The sequence below is a fragment of the Pleurodeles waltl genome, chromosome 11 (genome assembly GCF_031143425.1).
Source record: "Pleurodeles waltl isolate 20211129_DDA chromosome 11, aPleWal1.hap1.20221129, whole genome shotgun sequence".
NCBI classification, from domain to species: Eukaryota; Metazoa; Chordata; class Amphibia; order Caudata; family Salamandridae; genus Pleurodeles; species Pleurodeles waltl.
The window spans coordinates 855,438,693-855,461,559 of NC_090450.1; the positions used below are offsets into that span (position 1 = coordinate 855,438,693).

General features: G+C 45.5%; 1 protein-coding gene across 2 annotated transcripts in view; it reads right to left on the reverse strand.

Moving 5' to 3' along the window:
• The window catches only part of SEZ6L (seizure related 6 homolog like), a 1,547,572-nt gene that overhangs the window by 593,660 nt on the left and 931,045 nt on the right, over window positions 1-22,867 (reverse strand). For both annotated transcript variants that reach the window (XM_069214699.1, XM_069214700.1), the window contains exon 7: window positions 2,444-2,610. In XM_069214699.1, the coding sequence (XP_069070800.1) occupies window positions 2,444-2,610 (167 nt within the window). The remainder of the gene's footprint in view (window positions 1-2,443; window positions 2,611-22,867) is intronic.

Below are 22,867 nucleotides of genomic sequence, written 5' to 3' on the forward strand. Positions count from 1 at the left end.
TAGTTTCCCTAGATATATCAAAAGTGTCTGATAGCAAGCCATTAAGAAAGATGTGTGCTGTGCGATTGCTATATAGCACTTTAATCCAGCATGTGAAATTGCCACAGAATCCACTCCTTTCTATAATCTGGAATAAGTATTTCCAATCTGACTAATCAAATGCCTTTCTGTTGTCTAGAATTGCAGCTGATGCACTAATCTGACGATCTACCATATGTAGCATGGAGAAGATAGTTTGGTGACTATGGTGTGGAGGTCACTCACTTAGAAGGTTTCATTGGTCCTGCCTGGCCACAGCTGGGAGGAGTAGGAGAATTCTTTTGGCAAGGAATTTGGCCGATATTTTAATTTCAGTGTTAATAGCATCTCATAGGTTGGGTGGTTTGTCAGGTTTCAGTATTGAAGCAATTAGAGCCTCATAGAGTGAGGGTGAGAAGGTGACAGCCTTTCTAGATTCTTTGTATACAGGCAGCAAATGTGGCGTCAAAATTGGGATATATTAATTGTAGAACTGGGATAAAAAACTATCAGCTCCAGGGGCTTGCCAACTGGGAAACCCTTGGTAATCTGAATGATCTCCCCGGTGGATATTGAGTGGCCAGGAATTGGCGGTGACCATCCTCTAGCCAGGCAAGTTTTATCAGGTGCACAAATAGAATTATATCATTTAAGACATGGTATGTTTTTGATTGATATAAAACTTAATAGAAAACATTAAATTCCTGGAGGATTTCTCGGCTCTTGCATAAAACAGAGTCATCACTAAGGTGGATTTCTAGAATGTCTAAGCTGGCACAGGGATGCTTTAGAAGATTTGAGAGTGTACATCTGGGCCTGTCCCCTTCATTGTACCTTATGACCCTAGCCTTTCTGCCAAGATAGGTTATTTTAATTTCTGCCTCCACTTCGTACTCTTGTCACTTTACTTGTATTGCTGCTAGGTCCCCTCCATCCCACAAGGCACAAAATCATTTTTCTAGATTTTAGCCCATAGAGTCCTGAATTGCTCGGAAATACAGATCCCCTATTTAAGTACTTTGAACACATCCCAGAGCACAGCAACACTAGCTACTGAGTGTTTGGTAAGAGTAAAATAGTCTATTATGGCTGCTCAGATTTCACCCTTGAATACTGTGTCACTTCTTGGGTCATAGACAACGGGTAGGTCTCAGGACCTCAGCCTCCGTACAAACAAGTATGGCAGTTTTTTAGGGGTCTGAAAGAGACACTGCTTTTGTGGCCCAGTCCATTTGCATTCCATCAGCAGTCCTAGTAGAGCATTTTTCACTCTCTACGTCGGTTACCTATGAGGGTCGATACTCATTTTCTTTTTTGGAGTAGTGCGGAACCTTCTTTAACGCACATCCTGGTCTAACAAACCCCTCATTTGAAATGTCCCCAAGTGGGAGCATTTTTAAATCTGACTTTTTACTCGTAAACGCAGTATGCTATTTATCAATACACGCAGGCACTTACCGCTTTTTTAGCATGCCTGGGCGGGAGCATGTTTAATGTCCACCATAGGAACCTGCATCCTGTCTCCGGCCATTTCAGTTTTGTGTGGGGTCTTTGCCCTTCTCACTACTGACCCCCTGGCTCTATTTATTCCCTTATACTAATTTTTAGATAAACTTATGTTAATACCTTATTGCCAGATCTGCAGGAGCTGTACTGTCCAGTATAGCCCAATGGGCCATTTCCTGAGTTTAGGAGGGTAAGATGCTTGCTCTGTGTGCTTGTGATGACTCACTCTATCATATCATATGCTTGACTTTATTGCACAGATATAATGGCATGAGTTTGGCTTGTTTTCTTCACAAACATTTATCTAACCACGCTTGTGCATGTGGACACCCCCTGTTTTTAATCTTGACATAGGTACTAACGTTCACAGTAAAATTGCAACACCCTTTCCTATAGCCAATTTTGACCCACACCCTTTCCATTCTTTCACTAAACCACATACTGGGATACACTTTGCACTCCCAGTTTTTTTTGGAACCCATCAAAAAAGATTTCCTGCAAAGAGCCCCTTTGCGGGCCGGTTGGTCATTGCAGCGCCAGCCTGACGAGGAGCAAGCCCGATGATGAAGCATGCCACCTAAAGGTGGGTGAGGGCACTTGCTCCTAACAAGCAAACACTTCAGGTGACCCCTACTCCTCTCCTATTTGGTAATGAGGTGACTACGGAACAGTGTACCTGTATGTTTTCAATTGTGTAGCTGCGGGAGTTTGTACACTGTACCACTAAAATCTCCCAGCCCCTCTGGTGTGTTTCTCATTGTCTACACTCTTGAAGTCATGCTTCTCAGGCAATTTAAGAGCACATTTATTTACATGCTTATTCTAGAATAAATAGTCATGCAGAGAGGAAAGAATATTAAATCGCGGCAGGATCCCTTTTCATCCATGACTTGCATGCAAAATTAATCAACTTTCTTACCTTCGAAACGAATACTAAATCCTTGAGCAGTCCTTGTCTCATCTGACGTTAGTTCGATCCGAAGTATAGACCCTTCACTTATCACTCCTTCGAAAGGCACGTTCTCTGTTTTCAAGGTGTCGTAAAGCAGAATAGACGTGTTGGACCTTCCACTGAAGACAACAACTCTTTTTAACGTTTGTAAAGAAAAGAAAAAGCACAGCAATGAATGCACAATTTTTCAATATATTGTTTACGTTGTTGGGAAAAGAAATATATTATTGTTATGTGTTTGTTCAATTAGTTATAGTTAGCGTATTTCGTGTGACAGTCTTGATGGACAAGAAGGACATTGCTTTCCAAACATACACTAGATCAAGGCTAGACCAGGCGTTTGACTCAATCCCACTCTTAAAGGAACTTCGCAAGTAGACTGGTTTGGTAAACGTATTGCTAGTCATCCAAATGCAGAAAACCTCCCACCATCTAACTGGAACAGCCTTTATTAACCTACGACGTTGGCTTACTAGGCTGACATATCTGGCGATCGTGAATGCATGGGTCATGAAGGCAATTGTCTGACATAAATATACGAGAACAAATGGCAGGACTTGCAGGTTTTGTTAATCTTTTTAATCACCTGGTAATGTACTCAATGAAAAAAACAATGTTATGGAGGAGTAAGTCCCACTAATGACTCATGCCTGCTATATTATCAACAAGCAGGAGTCATCATTGTGTAAGATATATAGGGCATCGTCAATGATTTGCAGGGCGGACTTGGCAGAACTGTAACCAGCCCAGAAACTAGACTGAAAGTTCACAAAGAGAGGAGATTGTTGTTGTTTTGATTTTTGTTTACAAATCGTTTTACTAGTTTTTTTGCAGTTTCCAGTATTTTACTAAGAAGGGTCTTCCTGTATGATATGACGGAAGTTATGAAGTCCCCACGGTCAGCGAATCTTTTTAAAGGAATGTGATTTGACTACTTTTATGCAAGCAGGAATCATTCCTCGAGAAAGAGAGATATTTAGGCTGGCCCTCGAGTGCACTGGGGTAAAACTTCAGTTTTGAAGGCAACGCAGAGACATTGGGTCTACGAAACTAGGCCAATTGTTGGGATATTTTCTGCCTGAGACAGATTTTACAATCTCAAATCATTTATTGCACATTCAATTTGGGTCTGATGTGCAACGATTTGGATTAAAACAATATGGGGCCACATCACATAAAGTGAGCATTACAAATGCTAATTTAAGACATGGCCGTTGATACAATTTAGACTCACTTGTGTCTGAAACAGGAGAAGGGACGGTCAGTGCTATTTTACCACCCTGGACAGTGGTAAATGGGTGCTTGTTGCTTTAACTTTAAAGGCATGTGATTCTTCAGGATGGAACTGTAGCAGTATTTGTTGACATATCTAAACTAAACAACATAATATAACCAAATAAGATACACAACTACAGTAAAACAGAACAACATCCCATTACAATAATACAGCACAATAATCAGCAGCATAGAAAGCAACAGAACACATCAGCACAACAACAACGTCACTTAACATTAAGCTCCCTAGTATTCCAAGATGCAGACTTCTTACTCTCTTTTTCTGATTGGATAGTGCTATATAACTGATCTTAAAGGTGAGAGAGTGTAGCTTATATAATCTATATTAACATGAACTGTTTATGTATTAATGTGTGATAATGCCGTATAGAAACTATATTAATAGAGGTTTTGCTTAAATGTGCTCCTGAAATTATGACCACGAAGAGTGGCCACCAATGTATACGCAGACTAATAATTAAGAATAAAGTGTTTATGTTATGCTCAACTAAGCTTATATTAACATTCGCATTAATGAATCTGTATTGAAAATCCTCATAGGCTTTAAGTTAGCGTGAGCTGCAGCTTAGCTGCCTGGCTCTCATATTAAATGCATTTTTCTGTTTTCCAGTGTGCTGACTCATAAGGGGCCATGACCCTGCAAATGTTCTTTTCTTCAAATCTTGGAAGATGAATGTAACTATGTGAAATCCGTTCCCAAGCGCATATTCGGTGCCTTGGTCTAAAAGTTATAAGTGAAATTTAAACAAATGTAGATTAATGAAATGTACAAGGACATTTAGGGGGGTTATTCTAACTTTGGAGGAGGTGTTAATCCGTCCCAAAAGTGACGGAAAAGTCACGGATTTACCACCAGCCTTATTACGACTCCATTATATCCTAAGGAACTCGTAATACGGCTGGTGGTAAATCCGTCACTTTTCCGTCACTTTTGGGACGGATTAACACTCCTCCAAAGTTAGAATAACCCCCTTAGACCGGTGAACAACGAACTGCTAACCCAAAGGACTTGCCAAGAAATGAAGTAACGCCAGATGTGCCACCTCTGAAAACGTCAATTATGAAGACCAATCAAAATCTGTAAAAACATATGGGGTGACAATTGGGATTACCTAATATAGACTCTGATAGGTTGAAGATAGTGGGGTATAGTAAATGTCCAATGAAATTTTAGGGGAATGTATTACGAAAAGGGGATAAAAACCCATGTCACAGGAAGGTCGGGGGAATTAGGTAGGGAATGCTATTGATTTTATCCAGAAACTCTGTCACTCTATTTGGTGACTTGAGACTTATTAGAAACCATCCTCATCCATAGACTGCCCATTTTCACTTATCCTCCTTATGAGGGAAGTGTCCCTTTTGTCCTTTAGTTGAGTCCTGACTGATGGCGATTTGACTGATGTCCTGAGGACGAAGACTGAACCTGTGTGCTGACTTAATCCTTGGAGGGTAATTATGACAATGCATTTGTGATTTGTCTCTTTGCTTTTCCTTTCTAGGTACCAACTGCTTGCTTTTGACAGAGACCATAGCTAGATGTCTTTCCAAATTGATGTTCTAAATTACTTTGCATGAAGCCCAACATGCTAATGCTAATTAGTGGTTAGGACAGGTGTTCATCAAACTGATGCAAATAGACAAACAACTGAGACAATGCTTTGTTGAACTGATGCAATATCAATACTCTGCTAATCTTGATCTATGTTCACGTCGTGTTATATTCTAATGTTTGTGATTTTTGCCTTATTGAAATCTTATCAAAGTTGCCATATCGTGACTATGCTGTTGTGTTTCTTGGCTTTGAGGTTAACGCACGTAATCTTAGATTGTATTTAATAGGGAATAAAATTCATAAAATTCTACTAAACCGGTGAGATTATTCATAGTTAAAAGGTCATGGTAGCGTCGATACGTTGATTAATGACTTTAACTAAGGTGAAATGTATTGTGGTAATAAATATTGATGACGGTATTGACGCATTGATTGATATATTGATTAGCTATCTCGTCCTACGGTGTCTCTCAACTGGGTCAAAAGATTCATTGTCCTAAAACGAGTCCTGATGTGAAATAAATTATCATAAAGGGACGCGTTATCAGTTCTGGTAGCAGAGCGACAGTTTGGACCTTTGGGGCCCTAGGACGGAGAATCATTGTTTAAATTGTTTTTCTGTGATAATACAAATTGGAAGTATGATGTGTTTCTAAATTCACCATGACTTTCCCGGGATCTCGGAGCCTGCCTAAGCGAGTTGGGAATGTTCTTGGCGTCATAGCGTGTGTGGTATAGGGTTTTGCGCTTGCTCAGCCTATGCATTTTGCAGGTGAATTGTAAAGTTTGTATGTATTTAGGTCAAGTAAATGTTGTTTTAGTAGGAGTGGGCATACTCTGCAGTATGAGAGTAGGGAAGTCGGCGTACTTCATATGAGTGTGGCGCTTTGTGCTAAAAAATTATCCACATGGTTGGTTGTTTTGTACGGACCCGTCGTGGTCTAAGACTCCGGAGTATATTGACAAGTGTAGGAGACACTTGGGTTTATGGTGTAAATCTGTGCGGTTTAATAGGTCAATCGGGCGTGGTTGACAAGTCGAGTTTGAATCAAAATGCACGTGTGAAACCTTCGATGAAGATTTGGCAAGTTCTAAAGTGCACTAGAACGAACCATTGACAAGTCGAGAGTAGGATTTGTGGGTCGAATTCTGCTTGCGTATGCGGGAATCGAGAAGGAGAGAGTAGCGGCCGAGGCTTCAAGTGAAATCTCTGTAAAATTCTGAAGCGAATGTGCTACCCTTCCTGTTGTAAACCGACAGATTTGTGTTGTTGTTAAAGTGCTCGCAATATTTTGCATTAGTTTTGTGTGAATTCAGTGAGGGGCGGACGAGCTGCAAGACTTTGTCAGCTGCAGTGTGTGAGTGTGACGTCAGTGGTGCCGCGCTGAGATAGGTCAGTTGTCGAGAGGGGTCGCGCACGGATTGGCTGCCGTCCGTGAGAGGCAATAGGTTGAGAAAGGTGGGTGAAGAGTGTCCTGGGAATAAAAGTCACTTTCTGATTAAATACAAATAAGAGAAAACGCAAAGACGAATTTTGTCAAGGCTTTTAAGAGTGCTCTGAAAGGAGACGCATACATTATGGCAACTGATGGGGAGCCTACACCGCCTGAGGGTACTCCAGCTTATATAGTTATGGAGGAAAAGGGTGTTGCACCTTGTCTATGGATGAAACAGTGGCGCAAATTAACAGAAAAGGAGGGATGTTTAGCGTTCCCAGAACATGGGACGTTCAATCCAAAGGTGCTAGAGAATTTGAGATGGATGTTAAGTACACAAAAACCACCTCCGAGACCAGCTCAGTAAGAGGCTTTAGCGATTTGGGATTTAATGGCTCTTAAACATAGACAAGAAAGATTCCAGAGAAGACTGAAAAGGGCAGAAAAGTCTTACGCAGAAGCTAGGTGGGATAATGAGAACAAAATGTGGAGACGGGGAATAGTTGACGGATGAAAATTGTTCCCAGCAATTGCACAGGGAGAAGAGATGCAGTGAAAGAAAGCCTCCTGTAAAACAGACAAAGATTCTAGTAAGCCTAAGGAGAATAAGAGACCTTGGGAAGAGGAAAACGATTCAGACGATGAAGAGTTCATGGACCAATTATTACATGATCGCCCGCCACCTTATGCGGTGAGCGAAAGTGTTCCAAGCACTAGCGTGGGTCCTGGGAACCAGACGCAGGAGAAGGGAGTTACTGATACAGTACAGACTAGTGATACAGCTTTGATACAGAATAGTGTCAGTGTACCCACTGCGCCAGACATGCAGATACAGTTGCAACCTCCACCGCAGATACAGAGAATCTATCCAGACGTCCCAGTACTTGAGACTACTACAAACCTGATAGTGCCGCCAGACCCGATATACACAAAATCGAGATTAGTACAGATTGAGTCTACTCTGAAATTGCTGTCCCAGCCACAGCCACAGCTGATACCAGGGTACAACCCAGTAGCTGGTCCTCCATTAGTACCTGTCCCGGGTACTTTGGAACAGACCTATGGAGTAACTGCTCCATGGAGTTTGGGACCAGGTCAGACACCTGCCGCAACATCGCTACCAATTACTGTCGGTCCAGGCGTGCCATTATATGCACAAGGTAAATCTGGTGTATGTGATCAGGGGGTAATGACCCAAGATGCAATACGAGGAGGGTCGATAGGAACCCCTCAGTTAATGGCCCCTGGAGAACAAGCAGTTGAAAAGCCGAGGTACCTAATAGATCTTAGCCCAGAGGAAGCACCATTGGAGACAATGCGTCAGGCAGGGTTAGGTTTGCTAACCCCACAAACGATGAGCACTAATGTTTCACAGTCGCCAATGATGCATGCAGGGAACATTTCACTGCAAGGCTTTACAGTACAGCAGTTGAATGAGTGGTTAGAGAAGACTACAGTAACAGCAGTGGAACCGGAAAGGTCAGAAAAAGATGAGTACCCGAATTTTGTAAGATTGGGAGTGGAAGCTGCTGAACTAGTGGACGGAACAATGGGGTAAACTGATTAGAGTCATACACAGAAGCAGAGCTGAGGTATCTGTGCCCCAAGATTACTAAAGAGGTAGGCAAAGTACATCAGAGGCTGGCGAATCTAGGAGACAAGTACAACATTGACATTGAAAACACTAAACATTTGAAAAGAAGTTACAGATTAGATTTCGACTCAAAAGACTTTGAGCATATGAGGTCTGCCGGAATGAAAGTGCATTTAAAAGAAATATTGCAGAATGCACAAATCTGGGGTGCGATACAAAAATGGGAAGGCAGATGGGAAAAGAAAAGAGATAAGGAAAAAGGTGACAGTCCAGGGTCGAGTCAGACCAAAGCCTCACCTAATACAGAATCAGTAAAAATACTACCCATGAGAGAAACAGCTGGTGGTGTCTTGGTTCATGTGCCGTGGTCCAGGGGAGACATCCTATCTTTTACTAATGATTATCCCAGGTTAAGGGAGAAACCGATCGAGTGGTACCAGCAAACAGACAGGTTCGTGAAGCTTGCGAAGTGTCTTTGGGAAGACTTGAATACTTTGTTTGAGATCATCGTTCCGCCTGAGTTGTGGCTTGAGTGCAAAAGAGGGGTAGACTGCCCGACAAAGGAGCCGGCAAGGGATAAGGTGACCGGAGCACCTTCCGAAGAGGTGATGAAGTACTATCATAAGGTGATTGAGTTTTTGAAACAAAAGGTGTCGCCGAAAGTGACTGATTGGCAGAAAATCGACCGGACCTCGCATGAGGTTAAAGAATCAATATATGCTTACCATGAGAGGTTGTTAAAAGCATTCAAACATTATAGTGGTACTGAGACCATTGAACCGAAAGACATGAACCATCTCGTGTTCAGATTTTTTGAGGTGCTGAGACCAGAGGTTACCATCATCCCCTTCATCATCACTGTTTGTCTGCACCATCGAGGTGCAGACAAACAGTGATGATGAAGGGGATGATGGTCAGTTCTCAGAGCTAGAGACAGGAACTGTAAATGAAGATTACCCTTTGATTACATTGTTCCCGATGCTTACAGTGATTGATCTACCTGCCGACTTACAGGGAACCGTGACAGAGAAAGTGTGGGATTTAACAGGAAAGGAGGTGGGTCTAATAAAAGGTGTAGAACCAGTCAAAGTACAAGTGAAGCCAAATGCAGTGTTTCCCCAGGTGCCGCAATATCATATGGCACAAGACATTCTTATTGAAGTGTCACAAATAATCGCATACTTTGTGAAACAAGGAGTTCTGAAAGAGGTGTTGAGCAGCCCATGTAATTCACCGATAATGGGTCTGAAAAAGCCCTGTGGGAAGATTCGACTTGTGCAGGATTTGAGGAAGATAAACAAGATTGTGGTAAAATGTTGCCCCATAGTACCAAATCCAGCAGTGATCATGTTTCAGGTACCGTGTGATGCTGAGTGGTTCACAGTTGTAGACCTGTCACAAGCCTTCTTTTCGATACCTCTTCATGAAGACAGTCAGTTTTTATTCAGTTTCAAATTCCTGGATAAGGTGTACAGTTGGTGCAGAATTCCTCAAGGGTTTTCTGAGTCACCGTCCATCTTCAATCAGATACTGAAAAAGGACTTAGAGTCCTTGGTATTGCCTTTTAATTCGACTCTAGTGCAGTACATCGATGACTTGCTGATTGCATCCAAAACAAGGGATAACTGTAAATATGACACAATTGCCTTACTGAATCATTTAGGAAAGAACGGACATAAGGTGTCACCCAAGAAGCTACAATACTGTCAGAAAGAGGTGAAATACTTAGGGCATTTGATAGAAAGGGGGTCTAGGAGAATATCAAAGGAAAGAATAACAGCCATTTTGCAAATTAACCCCCCCCCCCCGACGACAAAAAGAGATGTCAGGATTTTTTGGGAATGGTGGGCTACTGTCGCAAGTGGATACCCAACTTCTCGATTATCCCAAAGCCTTTGATAAAACTAACGGGTAAAGAGATCAAGGATGAGCTGTATACCATAGCTTTGTCCAAAGAAGAGCTTGATTCATTCATGTAACTGAGAGAGTGCATGTGCAAGGCACCAGCTTTGGGTATGCCTGATTATACGAAGCCTTTTCTACTGTTTTTGTCATGAACGTGATGCTTGTTCTTTGTCTGTCTTTGTCTGTCTTGACACAGGTCCATGGAGGTGCAAATCGCCCTGTAGCGTATTTTTCAGCTACCTTGGACCCCATTGCAGCAGCCTTACCGGGTTGTTTGCGCGCAGTTGCAGCAGTTGGTCAGAGCCTTAAGCAGTGTGAAGGCATAGTGATGGGATATCCCCTAACAGTAATGGTTCCGCATTCAGTTGAAATTTTGCTGACTCGAACTAAAACTCAGCACATGGCAAATGCTCGACTTACCAAATATGAGACAATTATACTGGGGTGACCAAATGTTTCTCTGAAACGATGTACTGTATTGAACCCGGCAACTCTACTTCCTGCTGAGAAAACTGAAGTCAGCAATGAAGAGGAAGTGGAGCATGACTGTCTTGAGGTGACAGAATTATGTACCAAGCCCCGACCTGATATTCAAGACACACAGTTAAAAGAAAATTACTGCATTATGGCCCTCATTCTGACCTTGGCGGGCGGCGGAGGCCGCCCGCCAAAGTCCCGCCGTCAGGTTACCGTTCCGCGGTCGAAAGACCGCGGCGGTAATTCTGACTTTCCCGCTGGGCTGGCGGGCGGTCGCCTTCAGACCGCCAGCCAGCCCAGCGGGAAAGAGGCTTCCACGATGAAGCCGGCTCGGAATCGAGCCGGCGGAGTGGAAGCTGTGCGACGGGTGCAGTTGCACCCGTCGCGTATTTCACTGTCTGCGCAGCAGACAGTGAAATACATGTAGGGGCCCTCTTACGGGGGCCCCTGCAATGCCCATGCCAGTGGCATGGGCACTGCAGGGGCCCCCAGGGGCCCCGCGACCCCCCCTACCGCCATCCGGATCCCGGCGGTCCGACCGCCGGGATCTGGATGGCGGTAGGGGGGGTCGGAATCCCCGCGGCGGTGCAGCAAGCTGCGCCGCCGCGGAGGATTCAATGGGGCGGCGGTACACTGGCGGGACCCCGCCAGTGGTGCCGGTCCGACCGCGGCTTTACCGCCGCGGTCGGAATCCCCATTGGAGCACCGCCGGCCTGTCGGCGGTGCTCCCGCGGTCCTCCGCCCTGGCGGTCAAAGACCGCCAGGGTCAGAATGACCACCTATGTTTGTTGATGGATCCTGTTTGAGAGATTCAGTCGGAACACTGAGAGCTGGTTATGCTGTATGTACCATAGCTGGTATCATCAAAGCTTCCTGGCTCGAAAGGGTGTTTTCCGCACAAATGGCAGAATTAGTTGCCCTTACTAAGGCATGCCACGCAGCTGCAAATTTGAGAGTCACTATCTATACTGACAGCAGATACGGATTTGGAATTGTACATGATTTTGGCCAATTGTGGTCACGGAGAGGTTTCATGACCTCTTCTGGTTCTCCTGTGAAAAATGGTGAACAAATTAAGGACTTGTTACATGCGATACAGTTACCTCTTGAAATTGCCGTGGTGAAATGCAATGCTCATGTTAAGTCACAAGACTTTGGGCCTGATTCTAACTTTGGAGGACGGTGTTAAACCGTCCCAAAAGTGGCGGATATACCACCTACCGTATTACGAGTTCCATAGGATATAATGGACTCGTAATACGGTAGGTGGTATATCCGCCACTTTTGGGACGGTTTAACACCGTCCTCCAAAGTTAGAATCAGGCCCTTTGTGTCCATGGGTAATGGCTATGCAGATCAAGTCGCAAGGTTTTGCGCATTGAACTGTATATCGTTTAAAGATCAGTGGGAATTGTTACCACAAACTGAAAATGACACATGCTTGAACCTTGCATTAAGGGTGGTAGATACCCTGGATGAACTAAAGACATCACAGAGTCGTGCTAGCAAAGAAGAATAACGCTCCTGGCAAAGAATGCAATGTACACAAAGGGCTGACGACTTATGGGTCTCAGAGGAGGGGAAATTAGTTTTGCCAAACAGTCTTTTATCACAATTCGCAAGGCTTTATCACGGACAGGCTCTCCTTGGGAGGGATGCAATGATCAGGTCATTCAAAATTGATTGGTTTAACCCAAAGTTCAGACATGCTGCAGAGGTTACTTGTCACAGGTGCATCATCTGTCAACAGATGAATGCTGGGAAAGGGACAGTGGTAACTTTGAGCCACATTGGGAGAGCTGGTGGTCCATTTAGCAAAATGAAAATGGATTTCATTGAGATGCCTGTTTGTGGAGGATTGAAGTACGTGTTGGTGATCGTGTGTGTTTTCAGTCACTGGATTGAAGCCTACCTCACACGTAGAAATGACAGTCTCACAGTTGCAAAGCTGCTGCTTAGGGAATTAATACCCAGGTTCGGATTTCTGGTCTCTATAGAGTCAGATAGGGGCACACACTTCGACAATGAGGTGATTAAACTCTTGTGTGCTGCATTAGACATTGAACAAAAGCTGCATTGTAGCTACCGCCCTGAAGCATCAGGACTAGTATAGCAGATGAATGGTACCCTGAAATCGAGAATGGCAAAAATGTGAGCAGCTACCAATATGAAATGGCCAGATGCATTTCCCTTAGTGCTGATGTCAATGAGGAACACCCCTGATAAGAAGACAGGATTATCACCCCATGAAATCCTCATGGGCAGAGCTATGAGGTTACCAGCAGTGCCTGCAAATGCTCTAGTGAATACCACAGATGATATGGTGTTGGACTACTGCAAAGGTTTGGCTGATGTGATTCGCTCTTTCTCTCACCAGGTAGAGGCTAACACATTGCCACCTATTGGAGATCCAGGTCACACCCTACAGGCCGGTGACTGGGTGGTTGTCAAGAAGCACATGAGAAAGTCGTGTTTGGAGCCACGCTGGAAAGGGCTGTATCAAGTAATTTTAACAACAACTACTGCTGTGAAATGTGCAGGCGTTCCAAATTGGATACATGCCAGTCATACAAAGAAGGTAACGTGTCCGACTGATGAGGAACCTGAAGTTTCCGGCACAACAGTTCTAGAAAGAGAAGTCTCAGGGCCAGAAAACAGCTGAGAGGGAACTGAGACTGCAGGAGTGCCCACTGAGAACAGCCTTGTCCCTCAAACAGTGAATGAGGTCGAGAGAGGTGACAGAGTGCCCATCTCAGTAGAGGCAGCAGGAGAACTAAGTCAAGGAGAGGTTCTCCCAGAAGTAGATGGATACGGGTTAGAACTTGAACCTATTACAGATCAAGAAGAAGAAGAAGAAGAAAGAGAAGAAGGGGAAATAATAGAAAGAGATCAGAGTGCACCAGCATCCCCTGAGCCAATTGCAGGTCCATCAAGCGAAAACACCATATTACAAGAGGAGGGTGCTGTCCAGCGTCCTGAAAAGACATATCGGAAAAAGACGCATAAAGGTGATAACTGGCCAGAGAAATCAGTTTTGAGGATAAGAAGCATACCAGGTGAAACAATAACAGAAGAAACTGATACATCCTGAGTGGAATATCTAAGTGAAGGAGAACTGCAAGGTGAACGCAGATTGAAAAGAAAAAGAGTCGCAAACAGAAGATATACAGGTCCTGAATGGGCGTATGCTACAACATCTGAATGGCAACAAGAATTCCTAGCATTCTGTTTTGATGGAGAAGTACCAGGTCAATATTACGGTACCTGAACTAATTCAAAGAAAAGACTTTGTTAAAATCGAAAGCTGAAAACTGAAGAAAAGAGACTTATAAATTATCGGAAGCAACACTAATAACCTGATTTGACTTTTGGAAAAAACCTGATTATGACAAGCTGCTAACCTGATTTGACAAAAGGGGTCCTGGAGTGAATGAAAACGCTGTAAATACACGCAAAGAGAGAAGAGAAGTTTATATTGTCCTCAAGTTGATTGTTATTCTGCTCTCTGATTCTATACAGACATGGCTTATAATAGAAGTAGTAACAAGAAGAGTAAAGTGTGTGGTTGGTTAAGCCTTATAATAGGTATTGTGTGTGCAGTAATAATTGTGGGAGTGATTGTGGGAATGCCGTGGTTAGATAAGAAAACTATTAACGCTACTTCAAAACCTGAGACTACAACATTAACACCGTGGGAAAGGTTTGAGCAGGATGCAAGGCACTTACATGAGGGGACTAATACAAAGGGGGAGCTTTCTACTAATGTCTTCTATCGCTTGCTGAATGAGTATGTTGAAACCATGGATGCGAAAGACTGTTATGTGTGTACAAAGATTCCTTCATCAGTGCAAGAAGGGGTCACCTATCATAGCTTACCTCTAACTTACGGGATTAGTTGTAGCTTGCTATTAACCAGATTCTATAATCAAGAGCATGTGCAATACTTTTATTCGAATTTGGATGTTGTGTTTTCCTTTGTGCCTGTGATTGAGTTTCTGAACAAACTAGCTAAGGAGCATGATATAAAAATAGTTAGAGGTTTCTTTGAGCCAACGCTTACATTTGGAACTGCTTATGCACATCGCAACAATCTAACTTGCTTACTGTCACCTGTAGAGAAAAGCTTCTTAGATCATACTGATGATAGACGCAAAGCATTAAAAGAAAGGTTAGAAAAGGGGCTAGAAAAACGCACATATGCAAATGATTATGCTTAAACCGCAATCAAGACGCAAGGCAAACTAGCTATAGATGCATTACATGTAGGTAGGCTTTGTATATATAGGCCAAAATCTGAGCAGGACAATTTGTTTGTGGGAACGAGTGAATGCAGACATGTGTTTTTGTTTCAGAGTAAATGGACATTTATGTTGAATGGACAAGATCCAGCGATACCTGGGATCTATTACATCTGTGGGCTTAATGCTTATTACCGTCTCCCTAAGGGATGGTATGGGACATGTTATTTGGGAATAGTTTTCCCAAAGATTTACCAGATTGATGACTTAAAGCAAATACCTAAAGCGTCTGAATTACAACATGCTAGACAAAAACGAGAGTCAGTGGCTGCTGTCATTGGTGATATATTTGGAGCTATAATCCCTTCAGTAGGGGTTATCTTGAATTCAATGAAGATTCAAAAGTTGTCTACTATTGTGGATAACATGCTGACAAATTTTACAGGAGCTATACTCCTGATGGATACTGAACTTGCTGCAGAAAGAGCTATGACTCTTCAAAATCGGCTTGCTTTAGACATTCTTTTAGCAAAGAATGGAGGGGTCTGCAAGATGCTCAACGAGCGTCATTGTTGCTCGTTCATTCCAGATAATAGTAAGAAGATTAGAAGTATGCTTACTAACCTGACTAGAGATAGTGCAGATTTGAAAGATTTAAAAGAGCTTGGAGTGTGGGAGAAATTTGGAAAAGGAATTGCCAGAGTGGGAAGCTGGTTTACCAATATTTGGAATGGGGTACTTGCCAAAATATTAGGGGGTCTATTCATTGTTCTGGCCTGTCTATTAGGATTATGGGGAGCATGCAAAATTAATGACAAAATTAAGAGAAATTGGACAGAAAGAACCAGGAGAAATGAAAAAGTGAAAGAGAGAAAATGTTCAATGAGATTTGGGAAAGTTCACACAAAGGACAAGATGATGAAATGCGCATTATGCGTAAAGTGAAAAATTAAAGTGAAAGGTCTAAAGGGAAAGGTTTGTGTGATGACGAGGGTCATCAGAGGAGGGACTGAGAGAGCGTAGCTTATGTAATCAATATTAACATGAACTGTTTATATATTAATGTGTGATAATGCCGTATAGAAACTATATTAATAGAGGTTTTGCTTAAATGTGCTCCTGAAATTATGACCACGAAGAGTGGCCACCAATGTATACGCAGACTAATAATGAAGAATAAAGTGTTTATGTTATGCTCAACTAAGCTTATATTAACATTCGCATTAATGAATCTGTATTGAAAATCCTCATAGGCTTTAAGTTAGCGTGAGCTGCAGCTTAGCTGCCTGGCTCTCATATTAACCCCTTCTGTGCCTTGGACGAGATGATCTCGTCCAAGGCTACAGTTCCCCTGTGCCTTGGACGAGATCATCTCGTCCTAGGCACAGGGGAACTTGGGGGCGCGCTAGCGCGCCCCCGTGCACCCCCCTTCCCCCACCAAGTCGGGATGGAAGGGTAAGACCTTCCCCTTCCACCCCCGACCCCCCCCCACCCCCCCCCTGTGACGTCAGCGCGCGAGCGCGCGCTGATTTGTCACAGGGGCCTCCCTAGTCGCGCTGGAAGCTCTGCTTCCAGCGCGATTGAAAAAGAAATGCAAAAGCATTTCTTTTTCAATCACTTGGGAGGTCCGGAGGGGCTTCAAAGGGAAGGAAAAGTATTTCCTTCCCTTTGAAGTCCCTCCGAGGGTTTCAAAAGCCGGATTGCTTGCAATCCGGCTTTTGAAACCCCACTAGACACCAGGGATTTTTTTTTTTTTTATTGAAACACACAAAGGGAGCGACCCCTTGGGCAAGGGTCGCTCCCAGGGGGGGCATTTTTTGAGAAGGCCTTTTCTGCCCCCAGGGGGGACAGAAACCTCTAGGCACCAGGGACTATTTTTTTTGTATTTTTTTATTTTTATGTTTCATTTCTTTTTTTTTTGGTGGGGAGCGACCCCTTAGGCAAGGGTCGCTCCCCTTGGGGGAAAATTATATTTTGGCCATTTCTGCCCCCCTTGGGGGCAGATTGGCCTATTTTGATGAGGCCAATCTGCCCCCAAGGGGGGTAGAAACCACTAGACACCAGGGAATTTTTTCTTTGCGTGAATTTCACGCAAAGGGAGCGACCCCTTAGGCAAGGGTCGCTCCATGGGGGGGAGGGCTATTTATTTTAGGCCATTTCTGCCCCCCCTGGGGGCAGATCGGCCTATTATTAGGCCGATCTGCCCCCGGGGGGGCAGAAACCTCTAGGCGCCAGGGCAAATTATTATTATTATTATTTTTTTGTTTTTGTTTCTTTTTTTAGAGATGGGGAGCGACCCATCAGGCAAGGGTCGCTCCCCTGGGGGGCAAATTGTATTTAGACCATTTCTGCCCCCCTGGGGGCAGATTGGCCGATTTTAGGTCAATCTGCCCCCAAGGGGGCAGAAACCACTAGGCACCGGGGATTTGTTTTGTGGCGCCAATGTCACGCAGGGGGAGCGACCCCGTAGGCAAGGGTCGCTCCCGGGTGGGGTGGGGGTTGGGGGGGGCAAATTTATTTTAGGCCATTTCTGCCCCCCCGGGGGCAGATCGGCCTAATATTAGGCTGATCTGCCCCCGGGGGGGGCAGAAACCTCTAGGCGCCAGGGCAATTTTTTTTTGTTTTTTTTTTTAGAGATGGGGAGCGACCCATCAGGCAAGGGTCGCTCCCCTTGGGGGGCAAATTGTATTTAGGCCATTTCTGCCCCCCTGGGGGCAGATTGGCCGATTTTAGGTCAATCTGCCCCCAAGGGGGCAGAAACCACTAGGCACCGGGGATTTGTTTTTTGGTGCCAATGTCACGCAGGGGGAGCGACCCCGTAGGCAAGGGTCGCTCCCGGGGGGGTGGGGGCCGGGGGGGACAAATTTATTTTAGGCCATTTCTGCCCCCCCTGGGGGCAGATCGGCCTAATACTAGGCCGAACTGCCCCCGGGGGGGGCAGAACCCTCAGGGCAAATTTTTTTGTTGTGTTTTTTTTTTTTTTCGAGATGGGGAGCGACCCATCAGGCAAGGGTCGCTCCCCTGGGGGGCAAATTGTATTGAGGCCATTTCTGCCCCCCTTGGGTGCAGATTGGCAGATTTTAGGTCAATCTGCCCCCAAGGGGGCAGAAACCACTAGGCACCGGGGATTTGTTTTTTGGCGCCAATGTCACGCAGGGGGAGCGACCCCGTAGGCAAGGGTCGCTCCCGGGGGGGGTGGGGGCTGGGGGGGGAATTTATTTTAGGCCATTTCTGCCCCCCCTGGGGGCAGATCGGCCTATTATTAGGCCGAACTGCACCCAGGGGGGGGCAGAACCCTCAGGGCACCAGGGCAAATTTTTTTGTCGTGTTTTTTTTGTTGTTTGTTTGGTTTTTTAAAGATGGGGAGCGACCCATCAGGCAAGGGTCGCTCCCCTGGGGGGCAAATTGTATTGAGGCCATTTCTGCCCCCCTTGGGGGCAGATTGGCCGATTTTAGGTCAATCTGCCCCCAAGGGGACAGAAACCACTAGGCACCTGGGATTTGTTTTTTGGGGCCAATGTCACGCAGGGGGAGCGACCCCGTAGGCAAGGGTCGCTCCCGGGGGGGGGGGCAAATTTATTTTAGGCCTTTTCTGCCCCCCCGGGGGGCAGATCGGCCTATTATTAGGCCGAACTGCCCCCGGGGGGGGGGCAGAACCCTCAGGGCACCAGGGCAAATTTTTTTGTTGTGTTTTTTTTTTTGTTTGTTTGTTTTTTTCGATATGGGGAGCGACCCATCAGGCAAGGGTCGCTCCCCTGGGGTGCAAATTGTATTTAGGCCATTTCTGCCCCCCTTGGGGGCAGATTGGCAGATTTTAGCTCAATCTGCCCCCAAGGGGGCAGAAACCACTAGGCACCTGGGATTTGATTTTTGGTGCCAATGTCACGCAGGGGGAGCGACCCCGTAGGCAAGGGTCGCTCCCGGGGGGGGGCAAATTTATTTTAGGCCATTTCTGCCCCCCCCCTCCTGGGGCCGGCTGAGCTAGAGGCCAAACTCCACAGGTAGGCACTTTGCAAAAAACACCTCTGTTTTCTGTGAAAAAATATGTTCTGTCCACGTTGTGTTTTGGGCCATTTCCTTTCGTGGGCGCTAGGCCTACCCACAGAAGTGAGGTACCATTTTTATTGAGAGACTTAGGGGAACGCTGGGTGGAAGGAAATTTGTGGCTCCTATCAGATTCCAGAACTTTCTGCCACAGAAATGTGAGGAACATGTGTTTTTTTAGCCACATTTTGAGGTTTGCAAAGGATTCTGGGTAACAGAACCTGGTCCGAGCCCCGCAAGTCATCCCATCTTGGATTCCCCTAGGTCTCTAGTTTTCAGAAATGCACAGGTTTGGTAGGTTTCCCTAGGTGCCGGGTGAGCTACAGGCCAAAATCCACAGGTAGGCACTGTTTTCTTTCAAAAAATGGGATGTGTCCACGTTGCGTTTTGGGGCGTTTCCTGTTGCGGGCGCTAGGCCTACCCACGCAAGTGAGGTATCATTTTTATCGGGAGACTTGGGGGAATGCTGGGTGGAAGGAAATTTGTAGCTCCTCTCAGATTCCAGAACTTTCTGCCACAGAAATGTGAGGAACATGTGTTTTTTTAGCCAAATTTTGAGGTTTGCAAAGCATTCTGGGTAACAGAACCTGGTCCGAGCCCCGCAAGTCACCCCTCCTTGGATTCCCCTAGGTCTCTAGTTTTCAGAAATGCACAGGTTTGGTAGGTTTCCCTAGGTGCCGGCTGAGGTAGAGGCCAAAATCTACAGGTAGGCACTTCGCAAAAAACACCTCTGTTTTTTTCCAAAATTTAGGATGTGTCCACGTTGCGCTTTGGGGTGTTTCCTGTCGCCAGCGCTAGGCCTACCCACGCAAGTGAGGTATCATTTTTATCGGGAGACTTGGGGGAACGCTGGGTGGAAGGAAATTTGTAGCTCCTCTCAGATTCCAGAACTTTCTGCCACAAAAATGTGAGGGACATGTGTTTTTTTAGCCAAATTTTGAGGTTTGCAAAGGATTCTGGGTAACAGAACCTGGTCCGAGCCCCACAAGTCACCCCTCCTTGGATTCCCCTAGGTCTCTAGTTTTCAGAAATGCACAGGTTTGGTAGGTTTCCCTAGGTGCCGGCTGAGCTAGAGGACAAAATCTACAGGTAGGCACTTCGCAAAAAACACCTCTGTTTTTTCCCAAAATTTAGGATGTGTCCACGTTGCGCTTTGGGGTGTTTCCTGTCGCCGGCGCTAGGCCTACCCACGCAAGTGAGGTATCATTTTTATCGGGAGACTTGGGGGAACGCTGGGTGGAAGGAAATTTGTAGCTCCTCTCAGATTCCAGAACTTTCGGCCACAGAAATGTGAGGGACATGTGTTTTTTTAGCCAAATTTAGAGGTTTGCAAAGGATTCTGGGTAACAGAACCTGGTCCGAGCCCCGCAAGTCACCCCTCCTTGGATTCCCCTAGGTCTCTAGTTTTCAGAAATGCACAGGTTTGGTAGGTTTCCCTAGGTGCCGGCTGAGCTAGAGGCCAAAATCTACAGGTAGGCACTTCGCAAAAAACACCTATGTTTTTTTCCAAAATTTAGGATGTGTCCACGTTGCGCTTTGGGGTGTTTCCTGTCGCCGGCGCTAGGCCTACCCACGCAAGTGAGGTATCATTTTTATCGGGAGACTTGGGGGAACGCTGGGTGGAAGGAAATTTGTGGCTCCTATCAGATTCCAGAACTTTCTGCCACAGAAATGTGAGGAACATGTGTTTTTTTAGCCACATTTTGAGGTTTGCAAAGGATTCTGGGTAACAGAACCTGGTCCGAGCCCCGCAAGTCACCCCATCTTGGATTCCCCTAGGTCTCTAGTTTTCAGAAATGCACAGGTTTGGTAGGTTTCCCTAGGTGCCGGGTGAGCTACAGGCCAAAATCCACAGGTAGGCACTGTTTTCTTTCAAAAAATGGGATGTGTCCACGTTGCGTTTTGGGGCGTTTCCTGTTGCGGGCGCTAGGCCTACCCACGCAAGTGAGGTATCATTTTTATCGGGAGACTTGGGGGAATGCTGGGTGGAAGGAAATTTGTAGCTCCTCTCAGATTCCAGAACTTTCTGCCACAGAAATGTGAGGAACATGTGTTTTTTTAGCCAAATTTTGAGGTTTGCAAAGCATTCTGGGTAACAGAACCTGGTCCGAGCCCCGCAAGTCACCCCTCCTTGGATTCCCCTAGGTCTCTAGTTTTCAGAAATGCACAGGTTTGGTAGGTTTCCCTAGGTGCCGGCTGAGGTAGAGGCCAAAATCTACAGGTAGGCACTTCGCAAAAAACACCTCTGTTTTTTTCCAAAATTTAGGATGTGTCCACGTTGCGCTTTGGGGTGTTTCCTGTCGCCAGCGCTAGGCCTACCCACGCAAGTGAGGTATCATTTTTATCGGGAGACTTGGGGGAACGCTGGGTGGAAGGAAATTTGTAGCTCCTCTCAGATTCCAGAACTTTCTGCCACAAAAATGTGAGGGACATGTGTTTTTTTAGCCAAATTTTGAGGTTTGCAAAGGATTCTGGGTAACAGAACCTGGTCCGAGCCCCACAAGTCACCCCTCCTTGGATTCCCCTAGGTCTCTAGTTTTCAGAAATGCACAGGTTTGGTAGGTTTCCCTAGGTGCCGGCTGAGCTAGAGGACAAAATCTACAGGTAGGCACTTCGCAAAAAACACCTCTGTTTTTTCCCAAAATTTAGGATGTGTCCACGTTGCGCTTTGGGGTGTTTCCTGTCGCCGGCGCTAGGCCTACCCACGCAAGTGAGGTATCATTTTTATCGGGAGACTTGGGGGAACGCTGGGTGGAAGGAAATTTGTAGCTCCTCTCAGATTCCAGAACTTTCGGCCACAGAAATGTGAGGGACATGTGTTTTTTTAGCCAAATTTAGAGGTTTGCAAAGGATTCTGGGTAACAGAACCTGGTCCGAGCCCCGCAAGTCACCCCTCCTTGGATTCCCCTAGGTCTCTAGTTTTCAGAAATGCACAGGTTTGGTAGGTTTCCCTAGGTGCCGGCTGAGCTAGAGGCCAAAATCTACAGGTAGGCACTTCGCAAAAAACACCTCTGTTTTTTTCCAAAATTTAGGATGTGTCCACGTTGCGCTTTGGGGTGTTTCCTGTCGCCAGCGCTAGGCCTACCCACGCAAGTGAGGTATCATTTTTATCGGGAGACTTGGGGGAACGCTGGGTGGAAGGAAATTTGTAGCTCCTCTCAGATTCCAGAACTTTCTGCAACAAAAATGTGAGGGACATGTGTTTTTTTAGCCAAATTTTGAGGTTTGCAAAGGATTCTGGGTAACAGAACCTGGTCCGAGCCCCGCAAGTCAGCCCTCCTTGGATTCCCCTAGGTCTCTAGTTTTCAGAAATGCACAGGTTTGGTAGGTTTCCCTAGGTGCCGGCTGAGCTAGAGGCCAAAATCTACAGGTAGGCACTTCGCAAAAAACCCCTCTGTTTTTTTCCAAAATGTAGGATGTGTCCACGTTGCGCTTTGGGGTGTTTCCTGTCGCCGACGCTAGGCCTACCCACGCAAGTGAGGTATCATTTTTATCGGGAGACTTGGGGGAACGCTGGGTGGAAGGAAATTTATAGCTCCTCTCAGATTCCAGAACTTTCTGCCACAGAAATGTGAGGGACATGTGTTTTTTTAGCCAAATTTTGAGGTTTGCAAAGGATTCTGGGTAACAGAACCTGGTCCGAGCCCCGCAAGTCAGCCCTCCTTGGATTCCCCTAGGTCTCTAGTTTTCAGAAATGCACAGGTTTGGTAGGGTTCCCTAGGTGCCGGCTGAGCTAGAGGCCAAAATCTACAGGTAGGCACTTCGCAAAAAACACCTCTGTTTTTTTCCAAAATTTAGGATGTGTCCACGTTGCGCTTTGGGGTGTTTCCTGTCGCCGGCGCTATG